The sequence below is a fragment of the Mus caroli genome, chromosome 9 (assembly GCF_900094665.2).
Source record: "Mus caroli chromosome 9, CAROLI_EIJ_v1.1, whole genome shotgun sequence".
In the NCBI taxonomy this organism is placed as follows: Eukaryota; Metazoa; Chordata; class Mammalia; order Rodentia; family Muridae; genus Mus; species Mus caroli.
The window spans coordinates 111,446,573-111,466,317 of NC_034578.1; the positions used below are offsets into that span (position 1 = coordinate 111,446,573).

General features: G+C 44.0%; 1 protein-coding gene across 1 annotated transcript in view; it reads left to right on the forward strand.

Annotated features, from left to right (window-relative positions):
- Gadl1 (glutamate decarboxylase like 1) overlaps positions 1-19,745 on the forward strand; it is a 167,839-nt gene that overhangs the window by 101,706 nt on the left and 46,388 nt on the right. The window contains exon 13 of the mRNA XM_029481848.1: positions 12,609-12,660. Within this exon, the coding sequence (XP_029337708.1) occupies positions 12,609-12,660 (52 nt within the window). The remainder of the gene's footprint in view (positions 1-12,608; positions 12,661-19,745) is intronic.

The following is a 19,745-nucleotide window of genomic DNA, read 5'->3' on the forward strand; positions in this document are numbered from 1 at the left end:
AACCCATAATGAATGGTTATTAAGATTAGAGATAGCCCAGGGGGCCGGAGAGATAGCTCAGTGGTTAAGCTCATCTTGTGCAAGCGCGAGGAATCAAGTTTGCGTCTCACAAGCCTAAGTAAAGCCAAATGTGGTAGTGAATGCCCATCTGTGATCCCAGAGCTCCACAGGGGAGACAGGAGAGTCCTCCAGTACAGAGTCCTGGCACAGGGTACGGAGAACAATAAAGATACCCTGCCTTAAACAATGCGGAAGGTGAAGAGCAGCACATGAGGCACTCCTATGACCTTAACACACAAGTGACCACACTGTAAAACATGTACACACACACACACACACACACGGAGACGTTCATGCCACCCTAAAATTATGAGTGCCCCTGTCCCCTGGCATACTGTGTGACACAAAATAAAAGGATCCTAGCAAACTAGTAGAGCCCCAGTAGGGGCTTGGAACAGGGCAGTGAATGCTTCAACCTCACACTCTCCATCTTTATGGAAGTTCACATGGGTGTGGGCAGCATGGCACCTCCCCATAGTGCCAGTGAGATGGTCAGCTATTCCAGAGTTTGTGCCCATTCTCCATTGGCACAAAAGCTGTATAAAAACACTTGCTGCTGTGCAATCCAGTAGATCTGCACCATGATTCTGGTCTCCCGAGTCTGTTACCTGGGTTTGTGATTCTTCCTCTCTCATCCCCTCCTGGATCCCAGCTTCCACAGTAGAGTGGGCTGGAGACATGGCTCAGTGGCTAAGAGTGCTTTCTTCTTTTGTAGAAGACCCCACTCAGTTCCCAGCACCCGCATGGTGGCTCCCAACCACCTGTAATTCTAGTTCCAGGGATTCTACTATCCTCTTCTGACCTCTTGTGAGTTTCTGAACTCACATGGTGCACATACACATACTCAAGCACACATGCACATATTCACATACAATTCAATACATCAAAATCCAAAACAAACAAACAAAACCAAACCTCTGTCGAATCTTGAGAGGAGCGTGCCTTAACTAGAGATGGGGTTAATGTGCCCCTGCTAGAAGTACAGAGACAATGACCCAGCCATGAGAGCAGGAGACTGTTTATAATAAATATTCATACCTGCCCATTAAATTAAAATAAAAGTCAGGAAGCTATGCCCCATTTCTTATTTTCTTGTTCTATTTAAATGTGGCAGGGTGCCGGGTTGTTTTGCCAAAGCCTCTAAGTGATCCAGTGACAGGTGTCTTGAAATAAGGCAAGATATAAATATTTGATGATGGTATTTATTCTGAAATTAATATTCATCTCAGGGTGGAATGGAGTTTATAGTCTACGGATACTTTCTAATTCTTTCAGACGCAGTATCACAGGAGGATAAATGTTAACATTTCAATTCAATTCAACAAATCCTTATTGTTTGTAAACGTTTGTCAAGTTGAATTGAGTGGAATTAACATTTCAGTGAATAGCGCTGCAGGCTCTGTGACCTATATTTAAATATTTGAGAAAAACACCCTTCTGCTTCCATACTGTTATTCACAATGGGTGTTTGCACCCCTCCTCTTTCCACACTTTTGATGGACAACAATATATTCCTGGGGTCAGCAACAGTCACATTATCCTTCTGTGCCCACTGCCAAAAAAAGGGACAGAGTCCTTTTAAAAGACCTCTCTCTGAAGGACTGTGAAGTGACATTCTTGGAGCGTGTTTCTCCAGGATTAAGAATCTTAGAATCCTGGTCTAATTTCTCTCTGATTGTCTTGTAGCCCTGTTTTCAGAAAAGGTTAAATATTATCTCAATTCTGCTGTCTGTTCTTTTGGTGTGAACTGTGGGGTTAAAGGCAGGTCACTGGCTCTCGGGAGAAAAATCCCAATTAACACTCTCTGCCTTTGTCTTAGGTTTATGAGGGCTATAAAGAGACACTGTGACCAAGGTGGCTTATAAAAGAAAGCATTAAATTGAGGGCTTGCTTACAGTTTCAAGGGGTTAGTCCATGATCATCATGGCTGGGAGCACAGCATCAGGCAGGCAGGCAGACAGGCAGGTATGGTGCTGGAGCAGCAGCCGAGAGCTCACATATGACCCAAAAGTTGGAGGCAGACAGAGTGCAGGCATAGACCTGGTGTAGCTTTTGAAAACTCAAAACCTACCCCAAATGACAGACTTTCTACAAGGCCACACCCCCTGATCCTTCCCAAACAGTTCCACCAAACAGACATTCAAATACAGGAACCTCTGAGGGCCTCTTTCACTTAAAACACCATAGCCTTTTAAGGGAGTGCAAATACCACCACTGCAGTAACTGCAAGCTACCTTGAGTTGGGTTTGCAGAATCCCTTATACTCAACTCTGTGGGTTCTCATCGGCCACCACAAACTGGCCCCGAAATAACAAGTCAGGTTATCTCCTTCAACTATAGCATTACCATTCTGATATTATTTGTTCCTAAGCCCATGGAAATTCAATCTGGAGTTTACCAGAGGTCACTCATGTTCAGAAAGCTCTACCTCTTATAATTTCTATTCCGAGTCAACTAGTTGTTTCCCCTCCAAGAGAGTTAACCTGTTGTTTTCCCTCCAAGAGGGATTACCTTCCTCTAGTAGATTACTGCTGTGCTCAGCAAGGCTGGCCTGATGAGGGGACCGAATCGAGAATGCACATGCATCATTGTCATCCTGGTGCAGCTAAGACATCATTCCTCAGGTCCTCCATCAAGTGTCTTGGATCCTGAAGACCCGTGCAGCATTTCCCCTGCCTTGGCCAGCCAGGCTCATTCTCAGTCTATAGATCTACTCTTCCACATTCCAGCATCTAAGCAGAGCCTCATTCTGCAATCGATACATTTACCTTAGGATGGAAGGATCAGATTTGTAGAGGCCAGTGCTCAAATAACTCTCTCTCCTCCCCTGGCAAAGCAAGGGAAGATATATTTTAATACAACATTTTTATTTATTCTTCGATAATTTCATACACAAATACAATGTCTTTGTTAGTATTCCTCTCACACACACTCCCTCCAACTCCTCTTGGGTCTCTGCCACATCCCCCTCCCAACTTCATGTCCTCCTGTTCTGTGTTTCTATTAACCCCTCTCTGCCCAATCTGTGCAGCCCATGTAGACATAGGTACAGAATTATTCACTGGAGAGTGATGCACTAGCCAGGGGCTGAAAAGAAAATGGACTCCCCTCCCCTCTCTAGGTCCTCTGTTAGGAGTGGGGACTCCTGAAGCTCTCCCTCATCCAAGCTGGCTTTACTTTGTGCAGGCCACCACAGCTGCTGTGAGTTCCTGTGCTTGTGGGTCATGTCATGCTTAGGAGGCAGTTCCATCCCGGCCCTCCTGACCTCTGAAAGAGCAGACATGTTTAAGATGTGAAGGATTCTGATCACGTGGGCTTTCAGGATCTAGTGAGAAGAGGAGGGGGTTCCACTGTTCTCCATAGCACACACATCCCATTCCAACTGGGAACACAGCATCTCTCTCAATAAACATCCATGTTTCCAAATCCCTTCCCTTTGGGTTGTTGAGGAATCAGTGTGCCCGTGAGCCCAAAGCGAGGCGCACAGAGTGGGCATTATCGAAAGCCTGGGTGAGAGGGTTGGTGGGGGATAGCTTCACCTCTTCCAGGGCTAGGAGATGGTTAAGTAGGAAAAGTGATGACTATAAAAGCAAGAGAACCCGAGTTTGGACCCCCAGTACCGTATCAAAAGTCAACATTAAGCTGGAGAGGTAGTCATGTTAAAAGCACTCGCTGATCTGGCAGACGACCAGAGATCATTTCCTACCTCCCTTGTGAGGCAGTGCACAACTGCCTATAACTCCAGGGGATCTGGTGTCCTCTTCTGACCTTCATGGGCACACACACACACACACACACCAGCAGGACCAACACTTTCAGATTTATTTTCTCTAAACTCATCATGTAAGGGGCTGGAGAGATGGCTCAGTGACTGAGAACACTTGTTCTTTCAGAGGACCCGAGTTCTATTCCCACCACTCACTTTAGGTGTCTCACAGCAGCAGCAGCAGCAGCAGCAGCAGCAGCAGCAGCAGCAGCAGTAGCAGCAGCACACCATACACACACACACACACATATATGAATGCACATACTGCGAGCAGACACATACATAGACACATAAAACTTTTAAAAAGAGAAAAAGAGGAGAGAAAGGAAAAGAAAGGGAAAGGAAAGAAGAGAAGAGGAGAGGAGAGGGGAGGGGAGGGGAGAAGAGAAGAGAAGAGAAGAGAAGAGAAGAGAAGAGAAGAGAAGAGAAGAGAAGAGAAGAGAAGAGAAGAGAAAGAAAAGAAAAGATCCAGGTACATTGGCCATTTCTGGAATCACAAGACTGAGAACTCTGAGCCAGGAAGATCCCTGCTATTGCTGCTGCTGGGTAGTCTAGGTGAATCAGTGACTCGAGGGTTAGTGAGAGATCCTGTCTCAAAAAATAAAGTGAAGTGCAACTGAAGAAAGCACAAAGTTGCCCTCTTATCTGCATGGTAAATACATGTACCCACATACATGAACACACCCACCCACACACATAAACACCCCCCATACACACAGATGAACACCCCCCACATGAACATACACACACATGAACACAGCCACATACACACATGAACACACACATGAACATACACACACAGGAACACACACACATATGAACACACCCACCCACCCACCCACTCACATGCACACACACCCAGGGAAGGAGAGAAAGAGGGGAGAGTGAGTGTGAGGAGTGGATGACTGTATTTCTCACAGCTGCCTAGGAAGGTCCACCCTGATTGCCTCCCAGGGCTACCTGCTGCTGAGAGCTGCTGCTAGGCCTTTGTTGTGACATTGGTGTTAAATGGATGGTCACTGGGGGGCAGTTTTTAAAGCAGGCTACAAGAACCATTTGTGCAAGTCTCACCAACAACAAGCAGCAGAAGCTTCCATTCTGCTACTTTATTGGGTCTCCAGCGAGCCGTTCATTAATCCCCCAGACACATGATCTGCAATCTCTCCGGGAGAATCCACTGCATAAAGTTGTGTGAAAGTGGAGGGAATAACCATTTCCTGTCGTGAGGAAGCCTGTAGTGCTATCCAGTGCCTTGGGGCTGATTCCAGCAGGACCAACACTTTCAGATTTGTTTTCTCTAAACTCATCATGTAAGGGGCTGGAGAGATGGCTCAGTGGCTGAGAACACTTGTTCTTCCAGAGGACCTGAGTTCTGTTCCCACCACTCACTTTAGGTGGCTCGCAGCAGCACCAGGGCAACCATCATCCTTTTCTGGCTTCTGTAGGAATCCACATACATGTTACATGCACACAGTCACACACACACACACACACACACACACACACACACACATACTCACACATACACTTGGAATCATGTACACACACATTGAAGCATGTATATACATACAAATACAAAACACACAGACACATTAAAGCATGCACACACACACACATGAAGGCATGCACATACACACACACATATGAAGGCATGCACACATAAGCATACAAAGACACCACATGAAAGCATGCACATACACACATGAAAGCATACCTACATACAAACACACAAAAGCACATGTGTACACACATACACTCACACAAAAGCATGCACACACATAAACACACAAAACATGTGCACAAACACACATGAAAGCATGCACACATATACATAAATACACATAAACATAAGAAAGCATGAACACATACACACACACACACACAAAAGCATGCACACACATAAACACACAAAACATGTGCACAAACACACATGAAAGCATGCACACATATACATAAATACACATAAACATAAGAAAGCATGAACACATACACACACACACACACAAAAGCATGCACACACACAGTGGCATACAAGAAAGCATACACACACACATACATATGGAAGTATGTACATACATACAAACACACAAAGCATGCACAAACACAAAAGCATGCATACACACACATGAAGGCATGCACATACACCCAATCACACACCAACACATGAAAGCATGTGCACACACACATACATGAAAACATGCACATGTACATACAAACACACAAATAAGTGCACATACACTCACTTGAAAGTATACACACATACACATACAAACACACAAAATCATGTGCTCACAAACACCTGAAAGCATGCACACACATACATATACATAAGTATGCACATACAAAAAAGCATGTACACATATACATAAATACACACAAACACACAAAAGCATGTGCACACATACACATACATAAGCATGCACACATATATAAACACACAAAAGCATATCAAAGTATACACACATACCCACAAACACATGAAAGCACGCCTACACACACGAAAGCATGCACACATACACACAAACAGAAAACCATGCATGCACACACACACATAAAAACATGAGCATACACAATATAAAAGCATAAAAACACACAAAATCATGTACTCACAAACACATGAAAGCATGCACACACATACACATACATAAGCATGCTCACACATAAAAGCATGCACACATATATAAACACACAAACACACAAAAGCATGAATACGCACACATCAAAGCATACACACATACCCACAAACACATGAAAGCATGCCTACACACACATGAAAGCATGCACACAAACACAAACACATAAAAGCATGCACACATACACACAAACACACACACAAACACATGAAAGCATGCATAAACATACACACACAAAAGTATGCATATACACGTACAAACACACATGAAAGCATGTACACACACACACACACATACAAGCTCTCCCCTTCACACACAAATAAAACTTTCTTTAAACCTTGATAATCTGAAAAGCAAGCCCAGTGGAACAGAATTAAGCAGCTGCTGTGCAGCACACAAGCCTGAGACACATTCTATTAGAGGGAACACACAGAGAACAGATGGAGAAAGCCCCAAAGCTCCTGGGGCCTTCATGAATCCATCAGAAGTTCTGAGAAGACACCCAGAGATAAACTCAGCCTGAAGTGTGGCAGGGAAACGCTTAAGTAGCTGCTGAATTGAGAACAGGGTTGGAATGGCTGCTTCCAGGAAGAAAATAATGGCTTGCCGAAGAACACACAAAATCCTAGCATGTAAGATGTATGTATTTACTTTTACATTGTGTCTGAGTGTTTTGCCTACATGTATGTATATGCAGTGTATCTATACCTGATATCTACAGAGGCCAGAGGAAGGTGTTAGATTCCATGACACTGGAGTTATGGATGGTTCTGAACCCTTGGAGTCCAGAAGAGAGTGATAGGTTCCCTGGAGCTGCAGTTACAGGCAGCTGTGAAGTATCATGTTGCTGCTGGAAACAGGCTTCTCTGAAAGGCAGCAAGTGTTCTGAACTGCTGAGCCACTTCTCCAGCCCAGAGCCAAACATTTAAATGTAAGACCTTGGAGAGCAAGGTCTGCAGCATTAGGAAAACACGCGTGCATAAAACGAGCCACATTTTGAATACGATGCTGGCTAAAACCACCTCAACATCGAGCGAGGGAACTGAGTAAGCCTTTCCCCAGTTAGCTCTGAGAAGGCTTCTGTTGATGTGTGCACTTTCTCTCCTCTGTCTTCTATGCCAAACTTACTGGGAGGCACAAGAATAAATTTATTGAATTTAGGGTTAATTTTGAAGTTGAATTTCAGTCTGGGTTCTCCATATACTAGAAGGCTTTCTAAAAAATAAAAACTTGCTTTTATTTTAAGTTGCCTCCATATATTTAAAATTGTAAGTAATAAACCCTCTGCATACATGCAGACAGAAGGCACTCAGGCCTTACTTGGATTCTTAATGACACCACCGTTTCATGTATGACGAAGATCAGGTGCCTCATAGAAGTGCTTCTAAATTATGGACTCTGAGCCATGTTTTGTGAGACAGTTGGCTTGTAGGAGATCCTGATAGTTAGTTGATCTGTTGGAAGAAAACACCAACGCCGAGTTCCGACTCGCTTAGGAAATGTGTACCTCTGTGCTTTTCCCCTGGAGAGTCCAGTGTCTATAAGGATGTGCAAGACTCTGGGAAGGCCTGTAACCAAAGACCAGTCAGAGACACTGATGACTGCTTGCCTAAGACCTACTCTCTCTCGGTCATTGCCAGGAGGGACTTGATGTCATTGGAGGGAGCAATGTTCTGGCGGACAACATTGCTTTCCCAACCTTTAGTGCAGAGTCGGGTCTGTGACTCAGCCAGTAAGACACAGAAAGATTTCCATAAGGCCTTGGGGAGGAGTCTTACTGCACAGAGAGGCGGATACATGAGGAGAGCATGCGATAGCTCTGCCTGTCCCTTCCTGGAGCAGTGGTGTGCAGAGATGGGATGCTGCCTCAATGGCTGCCCTGTGAGCACAGGGAGAGTCTCCCCTCCCACACTGAGTGCAGCTAACGTGATGGTGCCTCATTTTCAGTTAACAGTATGATGTCACCCAACCACCTCAGTAAGTCTAAGGACAGAGCAAGTCAGTGCAGGGGTGGTGCTCCTTCTTGTCATGCTCAGCAGTGCTCAAAGCAGTTTGACAGTGGAACTCTTTCTCATGGGGACAGCATTAACCAGGTATGTCAGGACTCATAGTTGAGAGCACTGCTGCTCGGCACTGCTGCTCTCTTTTATGTTTTATTATTAGTACATATCCATTATAGGTAGCAATAGATTTTACTATAAAACTTTCATACGACATTTTGGTCACTTTCACTCCTGATGATCCTCTTCCCACATTCACAAACTCTCTCTCTCTCTTCCCAATTACTCCCCGGTCTATTTTTAACTTCCTTTTGTTTGTTTCTCTGGTGAACTAATGAACTTATTTAGAGGGGTTATTTACAGGAGCATGCATGCTCCTGTATAGACCCATGGCTATATCACTGAAGAAAATGGCTCTCCTTCCCCCTCCCCCAACAACCATTAACTGCCTATGAATGCCTGGGGAAGAGGGGACCTCATCAGGGCCTCGCTCTTCATGATGGAATGTCCTTAGGCACCATGGTGGGCAGGTAATCCCAACTGCTATTGCTTCATTAGTGCAATGGCCGAGTCACACGCATAGGAGGCACTCCACAAAGCTCCAGCCCTTCCAGTCTTTCCTCCCCTCTTCTGTGATGTGCTCTGCACCTTGCTTGGCTAAGTGATACAGGAGTGCTGAGGACATGTGAGTATTTGAGGACTCGGCCCCAGACAGGACAGCTCCACAAGCAGAACATAATGGGAATGCTTTGGCTTGGTTTGGAAAGGCAGCTTCAGCCACTCTGACAAGAGTATTTTAAATAGAAAACACACATAGTAAGAGGAAGTGCCAAACAGTACTAACATCAGGCAAGGGGTTTGCTAGACTGTATCCACATCTCCATTACATGCATGAGGAATCTGAGGCAGGCTCAGGGACCAACCCTACATGATTTGTCTACAGTCACAAGGTTGACCAGAAGCCTGTTAGCAATGTCTAACCTGAAATGCCTTGTCTCCGGTAGGCAGAGCACTGGCCAGGCTCTCCAGACACCGGAGGCTGGTGTAAAAATCGTAGCTCAGCACTCTGAGTATACCAGGTCGCCTACACATTTCTGTCTTGGGGACTGAGATAAAGAATAATTTTCAAATCTTCCTAGGTCGGGTAGAGGTTGTGTCTGTTCTCTGCAGTGCTTACATCTTTCTTTAAAGTTCCTTGTCAGAAGCTGGGCATGAAACCACATCTATGAAACTCTGCGCAAAGCAATAAAATGAGCAGAGTGGCTGCCACATCTACAGCGTCCTCTCTCTCCTGCTTTCAAGTATACTGTCTCGAACATTTAACTCCAGTCCCTGAGCATGTAACTCCAGGCTTGTATCTTCAGGTAGACCATGTAGATAGAGCTTATTTCTGTCTTTCTTTTAAACGATTTTATTTATTCATTTATATGTACGCATCTGTGATTGTGTGGGCACACGTGCTGGGGGAGCCCATGTTCCAGTGAATGCCCAGGGGCATCAGGAGAGCGGAGAGCAGATTGGGTGCCTTTCTCTATCACCCTCTGCCTTAACTTTGAGGCTGAGTTTTCTCTGAACACTGAGCTGTCGATGTCTCAGCTAGCGAGTCACAGCAATCCTCCTGTCTCTGGCTTTGTTGGAGACGAGGTGAAAGGCGTGTGCACGATCACACCTGTCTTCTTACATGGGTGCTGGGGTCTGAATTCGGTTCTTCAGGATTCTTTAGCAAATGCTCCTAACTGTTGAGCCATCTCTCCAGCCCTTCCTTGGGCTTCATTTCTTACAAAACAATGATGAAACATGGACTCAAATTATCTATGTTTCTCAATGCCTTGCTTTGGAGATGTGTCATTTACAGCAGAGGGTTTGACTGACAGAGTCTGCTCATTTTAACAGGTGCTCACCTGGTGCAACTGGATCACCCAGAACATTTTAGACCTCCAACCTCTGACCTCCTCTGTATTGTAAAGTTGTTTCTGGTAATTGTTTAGAGAAGATTCACAAAGAGCTGTAGTTTCACACGTGTACACATACACACATGTACACACACATACATATTTAAGTATAATATGTATCTTTCTCTGTGTGATTCAGCGTTTCCTAGCTGAATCACAAACATGGTTGGTACAGTCAGAAAGGCTGGCCCTAAGCCATTTCTCCCCTTCCGTGTGCTCACTGGCACTGGTGGCCTTGTGTCCAGCATCACATGGGTGAAACCACATTCAGTATCCGTGGTGTTGCTAGCATTTCTTGATTGCCAGTGACCTCAAGCTCCATTTATGACCCTTATTAATGATTGGAATCACCTTTTGCTATGCATTAAGGATTCCGAGACTTAACAGATACTTTATACTATGTCCAAAAACCAACATTCAGGGATGTGAATGAGCAGGTAGAATGTCAATCATTTTGTGATTCTGTTTGTGTGCCTACAACACAATTCTTTAAAATTAAGCATCTGTACGACTAGTTAATACAGACAGAATTTTTGCAAGGTTTTGTTTATTTAAAAGTAATTATCTATGTGGAAGTATCAATATTGTATCTTCAGTAAAAAGCTATGTAAATAAAATTGACAGGTGAAAATGCCAAAGTTTATAAATTTGTGCTTTGTGTCCACATTTTAGAATGGCTATGGCAAGTAATGTAAAGCTATAGCAAGCAATCTAGCTGATTAAAACAGAGAGAAACATGCGATTTCTAGGACTTTCTCTAGAAAATAATGTAATGATTAAAACAGAAACAAAAATATGGTTTCTAGGGTTTTCTTACTTTTGTGACAATTCCAGACTTAAAAAAAAAAAAGGCTGCATTAATCTTGTCTTTGAAGTAATCAAATGAGACTCAAGTGTAAAAGTTTCTTGGGGAGTGTTTCCCAAGAAGCAATTGAATATATAGAATTTACTGTTATGGTTGTGTTGCCATGGCTACATGGTAAGAGCATAAGCCTTGAAGCCGGTTCTGGCTGGTAAGTGTGCTGTGTCCTTTTTTCTTTCTCTCTCCCCTTTTGTCATAGAGTAAAATATAATAATTCCCTGGCAAACCCTGTTCTTTCCAAACTTTTGCATATTCACACACACACACACACACACACCACTTCCAAGTCCATTTATCATTGCTTGCATATACATTTGTTTAGGACTGACCACTTGGTCTTGAATAACCTATCAGGAGGCTCTCCCTATAGAAAAGAGTTCTCCCTCTCTGAGTAGCCATTGATGGCCTGTAGCTCTTTACCTAGGAGTGGACCTCGTAAAATGTCCCTGTTTATGTAGAGATCAAAACTAAGCCACAGGAGAGTCAGGCAGTGTTATTCATCCTGTTCAGTGTTATCCTCTTGTTCCAATCGTATCCCAAGTTTTGTGTGTCTGAGACCTTTGCTTATGAGGAAACAATGTTCTTTATATTCATTAGGCCATCATAGACACCCTAGCGGCATCCACACCCCCTCACTTGTAGCATGATATTGATCACTGCTCTTGTTCCCTCTGATCTAGCCATGCACGTGATTAGTTTATGCTCTTTGATCCAAAACTTAAAACCCAAGCAAAAGTGACACACCACAAGTGTTCCCTGTGATCTAGCAAAGTTATTCAAATATCTGGGCTGAACCCCCATAGGGAAGGTGGATATGAATGGGGCTGGAGGTGGTTCAATGGTTAAGGTCATTTGCAAACAACCCAGGTTCAGTTCCCAATACCCATATGGCTGCTCACAGCCATTCATAAGTCCAGTTTTAGGAAATCTGATATCCTCTTCTGAATGCCACAGCAACTGCATGTGTGCAGCACACAAAATGCATGCAGTCAAAGCACTCATACACATACAATAAGATGAATAAATCCAACAAATACAAACGAAGTTGGGTAAGACTCACCCTGACTTTTCATGCCAGAGTTAAAGCTCATGTTAGAATGTGAAGTTTACCTTACCCCCTTAAGACATGTCCTCCTAGGGAGGCCCAGAGTGTGGTCATACAGACGTCCTCAGGGGCATCTGTCCACGTGTATAGCTCTGCCGGTGCTTCCTGGATCCCAGCCTCAGTTCTGTACCAGAAACCATGCTTTGGGGGTATGGAAGTCAAGTCCGTGGTATTTGGGAGTAGCAAATTACCAATATTGTTATTCTTAAGTAATGTTATTTTAATTTTAGGTACCTGGTAGATGAAATCAAGAAAAGAGAAGGCTTCAAGCTGCTGATGGAGGTGAGTGGCTGAGGGACTGAGAGCTTGGACTTGTCACCGACGGTGATGGAGGCAGTTGGTTGCATTGTGCTGTGTTGGTTTCTGTGTTGCCGGCTAAGAAGCAAGTCACTAGCTTAATTCACACAGCCCACTATGTTAATTTACTCTTTTAGTGAACATTTTTCCCCTTGGTTGGATTCAGAGGATGCTCTTGCCTTTAAGTGTTGAAAATTAAAATGCTCAATAATAATTAACAGAGATAGAGTAAATTACGACCTCTTTCCTGATACAGAAATGGCGTCGTGATTGTGCTGTGAACTGGGTCTTTGTGTGCGAGGCTGACCAAGGGTGTATAAAGCATGCATACATGTCCTCTTTCTCTGAAATAAGTGTGAGTGTGTGTGAGCTTTGGAGCACTGGGAACTAGGATGTTTCATTGTAGAGATTGGATCTCTGGCTGTGAATAAGAAGTCAGGTGATTTTGAAGATGAATGTTTTTGTTAAAATATCAGGTAATATAACCTCCCCGCCCCGTGTTTGTGTGTGTGTGTGTGTGTGTGTGTGTGTGTGTGTGTGTGTGTGTGAGTGATTCATATACATGAGTGTATACACATTCGCATGGAAGGCCAGAACAAAACATCAGGTATCTTTTTCTTTCTATATCACATCCCTATTGGCATAGCATCCCTCACTGGATGAGTAGCTTGTCTTTTCAACCAGACTGACTGCTCTCAAAGCTCTCAGATTGTGCATGTTTCTGTCGCCCAATATTGAGGTTACAAGCATGCTCAGCCATGACTGGCTTTTGACCCGGCTGATGGGGACGCCAACTCATGTCCTCCTGCTTTCTGAGCAAGTGCATTTACCATTGATGCATCTCCCCAGACCAGGAGCCCTGTTTCATTTGAAGTGTAATTTTATTTTTTCTATAGATCATGTATATATGTGTACCTACTTTCTGACCTCATACAACCTTGGGGTTGAACCACCCACAGTGATCTGTGCCCTTTCACATCAATAAAGCAGTGCCCCAAAGACATGCCACAAGGAGGGAAGTGTGTGCACATGAGTGCAGTTACCTGTGGAGGCCAGAAGATGGCGTCAGATCCATGGAGCTGGAGTTTCAGGCTGTTGTGTGCCTGTTGTGTGTGATGGAGCTGGACTCAGGCCCTCTGCAGGAGTCCTAAGTATGTACGTACTCTTAAAGCACTGAGTCATCTCTCCAGCCCCTTGTCTCTTTCTGACTTTTTAAGAACTGTGAAGGGCAAGCTTATCTTAGATCTTGTTAAACTTCATTGCAGTCTTTAACCTAATGTAAAACCACTTATAGATTCCACCGCAGGAATTCGTGCTGAGTATAAGAAGTCTAGATAATCTGTGCTAATCATTTATTCAGGAAGATACATGGAGTCTAGTGTGTGCCAGCAATTTCAGCCTCCAGAGAGGGCCCTGCTCTGTGCTCACATTTCAGTGGGAAGTAAAAGGAACATGTGGGAAGCACCAAGTCATTGGAAGCCTTCAGAAAAGAGACGTGTTCATAAGACATACTCTAGACTCAGTGCAAATAACAGTATCAGTGTGACAATCGCTCTAAGGGAGATGCTATACAAGCAGGGTGAAGTTCTGAAATATGCACAGGGGAGATAGCTCAACTGCTAAAGTGCCTGCTTTCTGGTCACGAGGACCCGGGTTCAATATCCAGTGGCCCACACACAAAGAAGCAAACAAAAGCCAAGTGTGCTGGACGGTTCTTACCTCGCTGTTCTGGTTTCCTCCCTGCTGTTCTGAGGAAACACTGACCAAAAGCAGCTTGGGAAGGGAGGGGTCTATTTCTGCTTCTAGATTCCAGTCTATCTGGAATGAATGATGGTTGAGGGGAGGCAAAGCGAGAACCTGAAGACAGAAACCGAAGAAGAGGCCATAGAGGAATGGTGCTTGCTGGCTTACTTTCCTGGCTTGTTCAGCCTGCATGTGTACAAACACACACACACACACAAAGTTGTCCAAGGTGTTGGACTACCCACAGTGCACTGGGCCCTCCTACATCGTGATCATTAGAATGTGCCGTACACATGCATACAGACCAACTGAGCAGAGGCAGGCCTTCAAGTGAGGTTTCTTCCTCCCAGATGACTGTAGTTTGTGTCAAGTGGACAAGAAAGAACTAAACTCCCCATTCACGTAGCGTGCTGGTCTCTGGTCTCTGGGCACACTCACTTCTCCTGAAAATGTCATTTCGTTCATTATAGATAAAGGGCTGCATCTTGTCTTCCATAGCCGTTCCCATGTTGGTGAATCTCTTGGCTGGCTCGGTTATCTTGCAAGCATCTGTACACACAGAGGAGACCCAGCAGACTGAGCCCACTCTTTATTTCCCCAAATTTGAGTTGCTCTAGTTCCACAGGGTTTGTGAAGATCTTTGGAACGGCCTATCGAGGTTTTGTTTGTTTGTTTTTGTTTTTGTGAAGACGAGAGCAAAAGAGATGGCAGAAAAAGATGACATGTTCGAATGGCATTAATAACTTCTTCCTAAAGGCCCTGGAAAGGGAGGGGGAACTCAAAGCACCGTCTTTGGGGAAATACATTCATATTCTTATAAGGAAAGGTATACTTCATTAGGCAGACTTTGGCTCTGGGCTTGTTTTTTTAAGGTTTACTTACTTTTATTTTTTAATCCTCTCTCTCTCTCTCTCTCTCTCTCTCTCTCTCTCTCTCTCTCTCTCTCTCTCTCTCTCTCTCTCATGTGTGTGTGTCCATGTGTGATTATGTGCACCTGAATGCAGTACCTACAGCAACCAGGAGAGGGTGTTAGATCCCATGGTGCTAGTGTTATAGGTGTTTATGAGCCGACTGAAGTTGATCCTGGAAATTGAGCTCAGAGCCTCTACAAGAGCAGTACTTGCTCTGTTAACAGCTTACCCATCTCTCCAGACCTGGGGGTATGGTTTTCCCTGGAGAAGCCAGCTGGCTCCTATAGCATGGGAAGCTTCCTGTATGGCCCTTCCAGAATTTCTACAGCAGTGTTTTGGGGTTTTGTCCTCATTACTGATCCTGCAAATTGAGACAGAGTCCACAGATACGGCACGTGTGCCCACCAGGCTGCAGCCCAGCCCTGCTGGAAGGACTTATGTTTTAGATTCACATTTGCCTCCCTTGAAGTTTTGTTTCAAGAAATAATGTAAACTTAGACCTTCAATTCCACATCTAAGTGCTAAGTTAATTTTAAAATGGAGGAGAGTAAGAAAGGGAGAGAAAGAGAGGAGAAAGTGAGAAGGGGAGAGAAATGGAGGGGGAGGGAGTGGGAAGGGGGAGGGGCAAGGGCAGGGGGAAGGAGGGGGAGAGAGTACTATATTAGAAATTGTAAATGAGTATAGGGAAACAGAGCGTCTAGCACTTGAATGCCTTTTCCTGAAAAGAGCTAAAGTAATGTCTCTCTTCTTGAAGATGATTGAAAGTTATCATTTCAAATGAACCCTGCATTATTCATGCTCCCCTGAAAACCATAACTCTGTCTTTTTCCTGTGTTGGATCTAAGATCAGATAGTTATTTTCCTAGAGGTATACTCCTCCTTAGACTCCCGTTCGCATTTTCCATTTCAATCTCGTGCGTGAGTCTGAATTATTCACCTTTTTGGGTTTTTTTTTTTTTTGTCTTTCTGAGTTCTACATTAGGAAGTGTTATTGGGATTCATAGACTCTAGAAGGACATCTTGTCGACCTCCTGTGCATGGCAGGAAGCCTCACAAAAGAGCCTGCATGGCAGGGCATCCAATTGTGCTTGAACAACTTCCTGCTATGGAGAGCCCACTGGTTCTTCCTCTTGCAGCTAGACCTGGATGCCCACTTTCGTTCCAGCTGTGGCTGCCCACGTTCCAGCTGCAGCTGCAGCTGCCTGCATTAGATCTCTAGATGCCCACGTTTGAGCCGTGGCCACTTACTCGCCCTGTGGACCCATCACCTGGGCCTTACTCAAGATCACTTATCTCACACAGTTTGATGTGATCATAGTTACCTCATTAATTGCTAAAATCTAACACATCTCATTTAAACTTCTTGGACTTCTGTTGTATTTTACATAGTTACCACTCCATCTTGAATCTTCACCTGCCATGGTTTCTTTGACTTTTCTTTTTTCCTTTTCAGCTTTGGTGCAATGTCCTCTTTGTCTAATACCATTTGGATATTTGTCTATACTCTTTTGTCCTTGGTCCTTTAGTCTGTCAGCATAGTCTCCCAAACATCTCTCTCATTAGGTTTGGTGTGTGTTATCTTTGTCTTTGGCTCCACCCTTGACTTTTGTTTGCTTAGCCCGTAGTTTCCCCTAGACCTCTGACTTGAAGACCATTCCTGAAGCTGAAGTAGCCATTTTTTTCTTACCGAAAGATCACATTTTTCTTTGGGTTTTTAGAACCATGATTGTTCCGAGAAAAATTCTTGGGACCTTAGCCCATCTCCTCTTCCTTCTGCTCATCTACTTAGTCTTCTCCTCTCCGTAGTCTTGGTTAAGAGTCAACCACTTCTCAGGTAGGCAATGCCATCCCCTTCCTTCTGAACACTCTCTAGCCAATCTCTCTACACTGCAGCTTGAACAGTTCTCTACGGGCTAAGTCACAGCTAGGCTGTCACTCTCCTGTGACTGCACACTGCCTCTGGAATCAAGCAATGCCTCCCTTCCCTCCCCAAGCATGGCAAATGGAGAAGCCCGCTGTGAAGCTGACACATCTCTGTTTCTAGCTCAACTCCACTCCATTAAACTCTGCCCCTACCTGCTCATTCCTTCTAGTTTTCTGTCCTCAGAAGACTCTGGTGTCCACTGATGCATTATCCATGTCTTACATTATGAGAAATCTCTCTTTTGATAACACTCACCCATGGCACATGGGCCATCGCTCCTCCCTTCCTTGGGAGTCTCTGAGTTTCTGGGCACAGGCATATGACATAAGTAATTTTCTCATTCTAAGTTCTCCCCCAGTTCCTACCACAGAGAAATTCTGCTTCTGATGCTGAGCAATGTGGTTGGCCTTCTTTGGATGCTCTATACATCTTAGGATTTCCTTTCAAATATGGTATTCAGAAAAGTTCCGAGTGATTTGTCTCAGCCAGTGCAGATTTTAATGAGGCTGTACATCCACTTGAAAAGGACATCTCCTTCTACCAGGCTGGCCCCAAGGAATAGTCATTAACCTCACAGAGTGCCTGCTGTGCGGCAGATATGCTACCCACTCCTGGAAATAAATTCTCTTTTTGCTCGCCCAGCTGAGCCTATGTGCAGGCTGCCATCTCTACATTACAGGATAGGAAGCAGAAACCCAGAACATGTGGCATTTGTACAAGCCATGACCTGGCGAGGGGATAGGGAAATGGCTCAGTTAGTAACATGCTTACTGTGCAGAAGGACCTGAGTTTGATGATTTGCACCCATGTAAAAAACTAAATACATGGTGCATGTTTAGAATGCCAGCACTGAGGAGACTGAGGCAGATGGGTCCCTGGGGCTTATTGGCCAGACAGCCTGGCCTATTGACAAATTCCAGATGAGTGAGAGACCCTGTCTCAAATAAGAAGTGGAAGGTACCTGTGAGATGATGCCTGAATTTGACCTCTGGTCTATGTACACACACACACACACACACGCACACACACACACACACACACACATATACATATACATATACACACAAACACACACACATGCACATAAGCACACCCACATGCAACACATGCACACACACATACACACACACACACACACAAATATGCATATACACATACACACACATGCACATACACATGCACACATGACCTAGTGTGAGTTTAGAATTCTAGTCTTGTGATTATTCTACACCCGGGGCTTTATCTGTGGTTCTATTTTTAAACAGTTTTCAGTACTACAGCCTTGGTTTTAAAACTTAGAAATATGAAATCTGCCTTGTCAGCTTCTCCTTCCTTCTATATTTACATAATTGATTATCTTAATCTGTGTTTTAGAGTCTGCACTTATACTTAATCAAATACACCATGCTGCCTTTTTGTTACTGTTATTTTGATCAAAAGATAGTGTAAAAAAAGATATGCGTTGTTTTGCAGCAATTTAACAATAACCATTGATGAGTGCTCATTTATATGTCAATGGCCCTCCCTAGTAACCAGGGTATGATGGAAGGCTGTCATTAATGGCCCTTAGAACAGGAGAACAATGTCCTTGTGGCTACTGTTTTCCCCCCAACTCTCCTCTATGTGGTCAATGTCCCTGCCGAGGCTTCAGAATGTTACGGTGTGTTGAGAACCTAGACGGAGTGTGCTCCTGTGGTGCTCAGAGGGCATGCTCTATGTATGACAGAAATTAAGTGTGAGTGGCATCTGTATGACTCTGCTCTAAAAGCATCCATCAGCACATTGACGCTCCGGCAGAAAGTCACCGCATGAGATGGAAGCTACAGAGGGGACAATAGGGGAAAACTCAAGTATGCTCTTTGTGGACATTCAATGGCATTTTTCTACTCGCTTATTTTGGAAATGACTGAAGTGAATTTATGCCACCAAATGGAGGATCAGACATCCTCTAGTGAAATGTCAAAAGGGCTTTATGCTTTGTTAACTGTTACTTCAGGGAGCCATGCCATTCGAACGAGAATGTGTGAACAGCGGGGAGAGGGCACAGAAAATGTTACTATCTCAATTGTCACAGAGGCTGAAAGACAGAAAGGTGTACAAGGAAACAGACTTGAAAAGCCAAGCCTGGGCCTGACCTGAGACTTAGCTGGTCTGCCACACAGACTGTAAACATATGACATGGTTAGAGTATTATCAAGCAAATAACAATGAATAAAAATTGATGACATATCAGGGTCCATTCAAAAGGATAAAAAATAAAACCAAAGTGACCCAGCAACTTGAAATGAGAAAGATATAAAATATATAAACAGATGAGAAGGTAGATATATAGATGAAGGATAGCTAGATAGACAAATACAGCAGTGCATATGCATATATATATATATATATATACACACACATATATATACACATATACATATACATATACATATACATATACATATACATATACATATACATATACATATACATATACATATACATATACA